This window comes from Cynocephalus volans, chromosome 8 (genome assembly GCF_027409185.1).
Source record: "Cynocephalus volans isolate mCynVol1 chromosome 8, mCynVol1.pri, whole genome shotgun sequence".
NCBI lineage: Eukaryota > Metazoa > Chordata > Mammalia > Dermoptera > Cynocephalidae > Cynocephalus > Cynocephalus volans.
The window spans coordinates 143,671,224-143,681,524 of NC_084467.1; the positions used below are offsets into that span (position 1 = coordinate 143,671,224).

The following is a 10,301-nucleotide window of genomic DNA, read 5'->3' on the forward strand; positions in this document are numbered from 1 at the left end:
CCATGGCGCACTCGGGAGAGTGCGGCGCTGGGAGCGCGGCGACGATCCCGCTGTAGGTTCGGATCCTATATAGGAATGGCCAGTGCACTCACTGGCTGAGTGCCGGTCACGAAAAAGACGAAAAATAAATAAATAAATAAACAAACAAACAAACAAACAAACAAACAAACAAACAAACAAATAAACAAACAAACAAACAAACAAACAAACAAACAAACAAACAAACAATAAAATGGAATTATACATTATGTGATTCTTTGTGACCTGCTTCTTTCACTTAGAATGATGTAGCGTCCATGTTGTAGCATGTCAGTGCTTTATTCCCTTTTATTGCTAAATAATATTCCACTGTGTGGACATAGCACATTTGATTTATACATTCACCAGTTGATGGACATTTGGGTTATTTCCACTTTGGGGCTATTATGAATAATTCTGCTATTTTCGAATTTTATATAATATAAATCATACTTAGAATATTCTTCTGTGACTAACATTTTTGACCATACATTAAGGTTTTTTGAGATTCATTCAAGTTGCTGATTGAAACTATTTTTGAAAATAATTCCTTTTATAAAACTGCACCAAAACCACTCATTTTATTCCACAACCACTAAACAGTACCTCACACTCCATTTTAAAAATACTGCTCTAGAGTATGTATCAGGGATAGAATCACAGGATCATAGGATTTGTGCATCCTTTCTTTGCTCTACTTTTCAGCAGACTCCTGGGTTTTGTTGCTAATCTGATGGGTATGTTACAGTATCTTTTTGCCTCAGTTTGCATTTTCTCACTCAACCAATGTGATTGAGCCCCAATTCATGTTTGCTGGCTATTTGTCTTTTTTTCTGTTTATTCCCATTTTTTTTCCTAGGGGGTATTTTGTTTTCTTTTGTTTTCTAATTGACTTTTAGGAGTTCTGTACATAGTCTGGGTGTCTTTTCTTTCAATTATGTTTTGCAGATGACTTCTCCAAGACTATAGCTTTTTTCCCCGCCACTTTCTTTGGATCAGAAATTTTTAAATGACATATAGTCAAGTTTATCAACCTTTTCCCTGTGGTTGGTTAGTTTTGTTTAAGAAATCCATCTCTATCTTGGTGTTGTAAAATATTCTTTGACATTTTCTGCTAAAAGGTTAAGAGTATTTGCCTCCACACCATGTATTGAATCATCCTTTCTTTTCTTCCCTTCCCACATCTGCAATGTCACCTCTGTCCATACTTGTATAGGTCTATTCCTTGGCTGGCTATTTTGTTCCACTAGTTTATTTACCTATACCTATACCAATGTCACATACGCTTAATCACAGACCTTTATAAGAAGTTCCCTACATTTGTCCATCAGATGGGTATTGGTTATTTGGGGTCCTTTATGCCCACATTTCAGAATCAGCTTATCAGGTATTAGTGGGATTTTGTTTGGGATTGCTTGAATCTATAGATCAATTTATAGATGGATGAAATTGCCACACTTACAATATTGAATCTTTCTCTCTGGAAACATTGTCTCTCTACATATTTAGGTCTTCTCTTATGACCTTCAGTGACATTCATAATGTTCTCCATAAAGGTCTTGCTTGTATTTGTCTTAGGTATCTTATTTTTGTTGTTTTGTTCTGCATGTAAGCTTTAAAGTGAATATACTATATCCTGATTTTGTAAATGGATAATTTATATCACACTCTTAAATTTATGGAAAAAGCTGAGGGAACATCATCTGGTTCATTCTAAATTCTTTTTTGTATGATGGAGATCCCTCATATATGTTCATTCATATGAATAATAAAATATAGTTTTCTAAATACTTTACTAAAAGTATTAACATCTAACTAAATGTATTAATATCTCATCTATTCTTGAAACACAGAGAACAGATATTTGTATGCTTTGTGTACAAACACAAGATATACATGAACATTCCTACAATCAGTGAATGAAAAGCTGATCCAGAATGGTAGCCTACATTTTTCAGCTTGGGATCACTGTCTTATACAATACTGTGTAACAGCTTTTTTCTTTTTCTTTCTTTCTTTTCTTTTTTTCGAAACACACTGAAGATTCACATCACAATTCAATGTTTGATTCTCCTTTTGAGGCTCTAACTGAGTTAGTATGTCTCTGCCTAGACACTACAGATTGTTTTGTAGGAATAAAATGGTTTCACTCAGGATGTCAAGTTGGGTAATCAGTACAGCAAGTGCCAGACTTCAATGAATCTGATTAAATACAGTATACTTAGGGGGGATTTTATTTGCTGTTACTTTCCTAGCTTTTTCCCTAGCCACTTTGGGTCTCCACTTTGAGAGTTACCCTGGGTTCGGGGAGGGGACCCGAACCCCAACCCCCCTAATCACTGTCTTCCTGCAAGGCCAAGACTTTGGGGGCTTGAGGCTCTTTCTTTTTCCTGGGGCAGTTTCGAACCCAGTGTCCTCTCTCCTTACAGTACACACATTGATCCTTCGCCAGGGGTTCCTTTTTATTGCCTGGCACCATTTTATTGGGCTCCCTAGTCTCCCTAACTGCAGTGGCCAGAAGTTTGTGAAAATTTTTTTCTTGGCGCTTTTCTCTTTTTATTTCCTTTGCTTCTTCTGACTCTCTGTTATGATAAACCTTTTCAGCCACCTGCACTAATTCTCTTAATGACTTATCTTGCAACCCTTCCAGTCTCTGCAGTTTCTTCCTGATGTCCCTACTAGACTGGTCAATAAAAGCGACTGTCACTGTAGCCTTATGCTCTTCACTACCAGGATCATACGGGGTGAACCGAAGGAATGCCTCCATGAGTCTCTCCAGGAATGTTGATGGAGACTCATCGGGCCCCTGAGTTATCTCTCTTACCTTAGTCAAATTGGTGGGGCGTTTTGCTGCCCCTCTGAGACCTGCCATGAGAGCCTGGCGGTAGACCTTCAGGTGCGCCCTTCCTTCTGCCGAGTTGAAGTCCCAGTTTGGTCTGATTAACGGGAACCCTGCATCTATAACATCAGGGAGGAGGGTAGGTCCCCCATTGTCTCCTGGCACAGTTTTTTGAGCTTCCAGGAGGATTCGTTGTCTCTCCTTGGTAGTGAACAGGACCTGTAGAAGCTGCTGGCAGTCATCCCAGGTGGGCTGATGAGTAAATAGGAGAGATTCTACAAGGTTAGTGAGACCCTGGGGGTTTTCAGAGAAAGGGGGATTCTGAGATTTCCAGTTGTAAAGATCGGAGGAAGAGAAAGGCCAGTACTGTAAGGGCTGGTTGCCCTCTTCATCAGGGGGCCGTAAGCCCGCAGGGGGGAGATAGGAAGAGCATCTGGATGGGCCACTCATTTACTGCGTGTCCCCTGAGCAGGCCCTCCCTCGGATTCATTTTCTGGTGGGTCCTCCTCTGGTGGAGCGGACGGCCGGGCTGCCTGTGATTGGAAAGAAGGATTGGGAGGGAGAGGGGGGTCAATAAGAAGCCAGTCCGGGCCGGTGGACGGCAGGACCTCCGCTTTCTTTTTTACTTCTTGGAGAGCAAACACAGCCATTGGACCTGTTGAGGGAACAAAGGGACGGACCCACGGAGGAGGATCCTTGACTAAATCTTCCCAGACAATGATATAACATGTATGGCCTAGGAGATTTTCAGAATTGAAAATTTTTCTTTTTACCGCTTTGATCAATGGCAGAGAGAAGGGACCTTCAGCAGGCCATCCGAGCTGGAAAGCTGGCCACTCCAGAGAACAAAGTGTTACCCATTTATTCTTTCTAACCGGCACAGACAAATCACTAGCTCTTTCCTTCACGTCATTCCAGTATTTCAGAGTCAGGCTCAAAGGGGTTGAGACAGTCTGCCACAGAAAATCATCAGTCCCCACACACACACAACCAGACAGACAAAAAACAAAACACCGATGTGCCCCTGCCACGAGCACCACAACCAGATTATCAGAGAACTCGGGAGGGGTCTCTTTCCTAGAGATCTCCCTTGGAGCCGAACATGTTCGTCTCCTGCAGAGGAATCTGGAGCGTCCTCCAGGACTCCTGTGGCTGCGGCGTGCTGGCACGTCTGCCCCACCGCTTGACCACTACAGATGGCTCCGCTTTGGAGCCTCAGAAAATCTAAAATCAGACCGGTGATTCCGTCCTGGAGCCACTGAAACCAGATTATAACAGACAGCTTACAGCTAACAACAAAAGAAACAGACAGAGTCAGACAGACAACCGCGGTACCAGCTCGAGCAATCCTCCATTCTCTAGTCTTTGGTCCCAGGGAGAGCGAGCCCATCCCTGACGAGCCCCCCAAAATGTAAGACCCATGCATCAAGCATAAATCTTACATGGTGGAGTGGCTCGCCTCACAAAGACCACAAGAACAGGACCGACCGCTGCAATCAGCAAGAGGGATTAAATTTTTCCATCATGCTGGGGTGCTTTGTCTTTTGGAAAAGCCCCCCCAGTTTACAACACAAGCACTTTTTATACAGTTTTTCTTGAAGAGATCTTTATGACAGGATGAGCTGTGGGTTATCAGTGGCACCCTTGGATTTATGGGCAGACTCTAGCAGGCTGGTACCCCGGTAGATCTGTGGTGCCTTTAGATTTACAGGTGGCCTTTAGTAGGCTGGTAACCCTGATAACAGTGCTTCTTTCAATCATATATCTTCCTTGGCACCTGGCAAGGAGGCTTTTAGATAAGGAACCAGACTGTCCGGGGGACCATGGGGGGGGCATGCCCTTCTTGGAATGTTTAGTGTACTTGGGCCCCCTGCTGCTTAATAGCCCCTTAGAAGCTGCTTTATATTTCAACAGCCCCTTAGAAGCTGCTATACATAAAATGCCTTTAGATATGTTTCCCCATATTAGCAAGCATTTGCAGAAGTGAATTGCACAGGTTAAAGCTATACTACCAAATTGTGCCGGTTAGAGCTATATTTTTCCATTACTAAAATCCCACAAAATCTTCTACCAGTGTTATTAAGTGTGATTCTCGTTGGCTGGGAAATCAACGAGTACAGCAGTTCCCATTGTGCTCCGTTCCTACCCTCTCTTTCTATTCTTCAGTTACACAGTTCTTCAAGTCTCTTAAAAATTCGTGCTTGGCTCTCTGCCACCTCATGACCTTTGCCTCCGCTGTCGCCCCAGAGTCTTCCCCCTGCTGACTCCTCCTAACCCTTATGATCCCAGCTTTAGCTTTATTTCCTCTGGGAAGCTCTCCCTGAAGCCTTGGCCAGGTTAGCTCCCTCTGAAGTTAAATGCTTCCGTGGGGCTCAACTTCCCTATTCTGACAGTCATCACATAAATAATTAGTTTTTTGTAAATATAAATAAAGGGTACTCAATAAATATCAGTTTAATTAGTGAATTAATTCTGCCCAGGAGTCTGTTTTCTTAGAAGGAAAAACCTTAGAAGCTGCGTTAGTAGGTTGCACACGTTGCCATCTGAGCATGTCTTCCTTCCTCTACGGGCCACTGCAGTGGGTTGGAAAAGGCTCATGCCCTGTGGTTCTAACATATTGCCAAGGGTGCCTGAGGTGGACAACACAGTTCTAGTTGTCCCCTCGGCTGCCTGGTTTGGGCTTCTGCCCCTGGCCACCTACTCTCTGTGCTTACAAGATTTATACCTCCCCTTGAGATAGAAGTTTTGCTCTGTAACCCACCAAAGATGACTGTAAGAGGAGGTCCTGTCCTGGCTTTTCTCCTTCCTGAGTTTAGATTATGTCACAATCTTAATCTTTCCATTTGGTTTCTGAAATTACTTTTTTAGTCTTCACATTCAAGAATCATCTCTTGGAGTTAATACTTTTATTATTTTTATTTATTTTTTCTTCTCTGTAATGGTTTATCATTAAAAAATTAAACAATAATAATTACAATAAATGTATAATTTACAAAAGCCCTATATTTGTCCATAGGGTTTATACATATAAGCATTACAGTACATTCATTTGAAAAACTAAAATTAGGTATAAGAACATGAATTGATTTGAAAGGATATTTATAGCCTGGATATCCATGAAAAAGTAAGTAACTATATAAATGAAGAGTCATAAGTTTACATAAATATAAGAAGCATTAAATTCTAAAATATTTTCTCTATGGTATTCCTGAATTTTTCACTAATTAAAAACTCTGTAATAAAATATCTTAGGGTCCATATAACAAGTATTAAGAGATTAAAGATTCCGTTGCATTCTAAAATGTAGTCTTTGCTGGATTCAAAATGCTGCGTAATCATCTGTAGAAGTAGTGTGGGTAAACAGCAGGAGGCTTTAGCAGGAGTAAATCCTGACTGTGGGAGAATCCAACCTCTGTGTTCCTGACACACTGCCGTCCATCTGCATCTTCTTTGGCTGCGTGGAGGGTGAAGACATAGAAGAAGTAATTTGCAAGTTTGCAGACAGAGTCCCTGCTGATGCAGCAGCTAAGCCATGAATGTTCTTTGGTCTAAATTTTTTTCTCCATGAAGGTCCTCTCCTAAATGCTTTTATCATCGTCTTCATCAAATCTTCTGTCAGTCCCCATGACCAAAAGCTTGTTAAATTCTCTTTGTAAGACAGCACGAGCCTGTGTATTCCGCGTTGGGATCCGTAACAATAGCGCCAGTGCGTTGAAGTCAAAGGTTTCATCTAAGGCCAGAAGGGCACCGTGAACGCCACTCCCTAAAAGATTCTTTGCATATGCTTTAAGGCCAATTGACAGGATCCAGCGAATGACTCGATCATTGCTCCAAACAAGCACATCTTTTACTTCATTCTGACTTTCTTCTCTTTTTCTTTCCAGTTCTTTTCGGTCATAGTTTAATCTTCTCAGGCACATCATTCCACACTGGAAACTGTTTCTGTGGAAACCGTCGACCATTTTCAGCTGCCCGCGGAGGTCCTTCTTGGTCAGGTGGTCCAGCATCCTGGCGTCCACCAGGCACTGCATGAAGTAGCTGCAGTACTGAGGGAGGCCCAGGCTGGGCAGCCACTCGTTCCCAATCCACTCGTGGTTCATGTCCCCATATGCGAGTGTCGTTCGCGACGTGGGAGGGGCGGACGGGCTGGTAAGAGACATGATCTCTTGGATGGCCAGCCTCAGCTTCAGCCTATGCAGGGGGTTGCTGATGCCGATCTCACGCTTCATCTCGGTGTCCGACAGGGTTGACATGATGGCCCCGCTCTTCACGTTGGCTCGGCAGGCAGCCACATACCAGGCGGGCATCCCCACCCAGAGCTCCAACCACACAACTACGGTCGGCCCATCCCACTGGGCAAAAGGCAAACCTTGTCTTCGGGCTTCATCGAGCAATTCATGCTTTTTTGGAAGTTTACGATTTTTTTCAGCCTGTCCTCCCAATTTGCTCAGTGACAAGGCATCCTGAGATGCATCATCTGTCTCTGAAACACCAGCATGTCGTAATGATTCTTTGCCAGCTTGACCAGGTCGGCCCTTTTCTTTCTTGCCAAACAAGCGGCCGATAGAGGACTTGATGCCCTTCTTCTTTGGGGCTTTGTGGCGCGAGTCCTGGCTGCTGTTACTACTGCTGGGATTGCTCACGGGACCGTCCTGGGAGCCTGTGGAGTTTCTCACGTCCATGGCGTCCTCATCTTCACCATCAGACACATCGACATCGCTCTCAAAAGCTTGTGCTGCATTTGCTAAGACACTAGCCTGTTGGGCACGTTCCCAATCCTGTTCATTAAGAGTTTGTACCTTGGAAGGCTCATCCCGTAGAGCAGCTAGGCGGCCTTTCAGGGGGCGCCGCAACACTGCACTGGTGCTGTAGGAATCTGTGTGACTGTCTGCCACAGGGCACCTGAAATCTGGGACACTGCCCAAGTGGGGTCGGCCATGATGAAGTGAAGCACCTCTTAGTCTCATTTGGTCTAGTTCAGCCCTCAATGCTTCAATGATTAAGACGAGCTGATCCTTATCATGTTGTGTATCTTCCAATTGCTTTTTTGCATTTTCAAGTTCTCCTAACAGAGAATTCTTATCTTCTAGAGCAGCCATTCTCTCTTTCAGATGAAGCTGGAGCCTCTCATTAGATTCTGAAAGAAGCTTGTCAACAGTGTCTGATAAACGTCTATTATGCTCTTCATTCATTTTTTCTCTCTGCCTTGCCCGCTGCAGTTCTTGGTTCTTTTCCTCCAGCTGTGCCTCCATCTGTCTTAACCTTTCTTCAGTGTTGCCCTGTCTCTCTTCAGCCTTCGAGAGCGCTGCCACCCTCTGGGCCAGCTCCGCCTCCACCTCTGGGAGTGTCTCGGCTTTCCTCATGGTCTGCTGCAGCTTTTGCTCCACTAATTCCAGCCGTTCCTGTAACTGGCGGTTTTTATCCTCAGTCTGGCGATGCATAGAGTCTTTGTTTGCAATTTCATTTTCAAGTTTATCATTGAGGTCATGCACAGACATGGCTTCACGCTGTGCAGCGAGGGAGCATTTTTCAAGAGTAGTGATTCTCTCTTCCATGTCTTCCTTTTGGACCATGGCTTCTCGAATGTCCCATTGCAATTTCGTGTTCATCTCCTCAGATTTGTTCAAGTCTTCCCTGGCCGTGTAGAGATCTTCCTCCAGCTCTGCCACGTGACTGATTCTCTCTGCCATGTCTTCCATTAGGGCCATGGCTTCACGCATGTCCCGTTGCAATTTCGTGTTCATCTCCTCAGATTTGATCAAGTCTTCCCTGGCTGTGAAGAGATCTTCCTCCAGCTCTGTCATGTGACTGATTCTCTCTTCCATGTCTTTGTTTTGGACCATGGCTTCACGGATGTCCTGTTGCAATTTCGAGTTCATCTCCTCAGATTTGATCAAGTCTTCCCTGGCTGTGTAGAGATCTTCCTCCAGCTCTGCCACGTGACTGGAGAGGGCGGCCAGTTGCTCTTTCATTTGGCTCTGCTCCCTCAATTGCTTGTCTATGACTTCCTGGAGCTCTATAACTTTAGCAAGGTCCTCCTCGTGGCTTAACGAACCATCAGAAGATCTCTTTCCATTCGTGCTCGGGGTATTTTCTTGTTCATGGTTCATGTCAAGTGCTCCATCTGTTAGTGTTTTTTTCTGCTTATTCTGTTCTTTAAGAATCTTTAGCTCTTCGTGTGTGGCACCTAATTCTTCTTCTAACAAACCACACCTTTCAAGTGCTACTCGTAATCTCTCTCTCAGCTTTTCATCCAGAGTTTTGTGGTGCTCAAACAACGACTTCAGTGCTTTGAGCACTTCGACTTCGCTGGACACACCTGCTGGGGACTGTGCCTGCCTCTTCACCACGGTCATCCTGAGAGACCTCTCGTGCCTAGAGACAAGGCATTCCAGATGTTCTAAAAGCAGCCTGGTGTTGTTCCTTTCTGCTTTCAGTTCAGCAATTTCTCTTTCTCTTTCAAGGAGCTCCTCCCTGTATACATTCCGTTCCTTCATAAGTGCAGCAAACTCCTGTGGAAGTGCAGTTTTGAGCTGTCTCTGCAAGGAATCTCTTTCATGACCAACTTCGTGTAATTTCCCCTGGGTTAATGCCAGCATTTCTTGAGTCTCTCTAAGAGTGTCAAGAAGTCGGTCCCTTTCTTCTAGCATGGAGACGATCAACTGTTCTATATGTGAATCTGCGTCTGCCAGTGAAGGGGAGCTGGATGCATGGCTCCCACTTCCTCCTGGGGAGCCTTCGGCTTCACTGATGGTTGGCATCACCTCACGCATCATCTGCAAATGAAAGACCCAGACTAGAATCATTAAGAGCAGAATACAGGTTCCCGTAAATCTGCAATTACATAAGTATCTGCAGCTAATACATGAAAGGTTCACAGCCTCTTTATTCTCAGATGTGTTACACTTTGTATGCAAATAAGTTGGGAAAGCATACACCGGCAAATATTAAGTGCAGGAACACACACCATGAAGATACTTACAGGGACAATAACCCTGTGAAGGGGTCAAGACCAGGGGACTGTGTAGGGACCCAAATGCCCCAAGGGATCACACCCCGATCAGATAAGCCCTTCTCGGCCACACCCCATCATGGCGCTGGTTGCCCTTCTCTTCCCTATTCTCCTTCCCGCCGGCGCGAATTACACACCAATCAGCTCCCCCCAAACCCCATGCGGTATGCTAAGTAGGGATTGTATTTTAAGCCAATCAGCTTTCCCCTTAAAGCCCTATATATGTGTGTGTGTGTGCTGCCTAATAAACGGGCTCTCTCCGGTGGATCGTCAACTGGTGTCGACTCATCCTTTCATTTGGTGCCGAAACCCGGGACGGAGTTTCTCTCGAGCGGTGACACTTTTCAGAGCGCAGTGACAGCACCTTCCGAGTCGCCCCTCAGGGCTCCCTTGAGCTGTAACACTCCGTCCCGCCAGGACTGGCCTCCCTTC

At 44.6% G+C, this 10,301-nt stretch overlaps 1 protein-coding gene across 1 annotated transcript; it reads right to left on the reverse strand.

The window, feature by feature from the left end:
* Positions 1-6,230: 6,230 nt before the first annotated feature.
* On the reverse strand, positions 6,231-9,633 carry LOC134383566 (liprin-alpha-1-like). Its single transcript, XM_063104745.1, is given in 3 exon segments — positions 6,231-6,446; positions 6,448-8,442; positions 8,713-9,633. Coding segments are annotated over 3 exon segments (3,132 nt in total).
* Between the last annotated feature and the right edge of the window lie 668 nt (positions 9,634-10,301).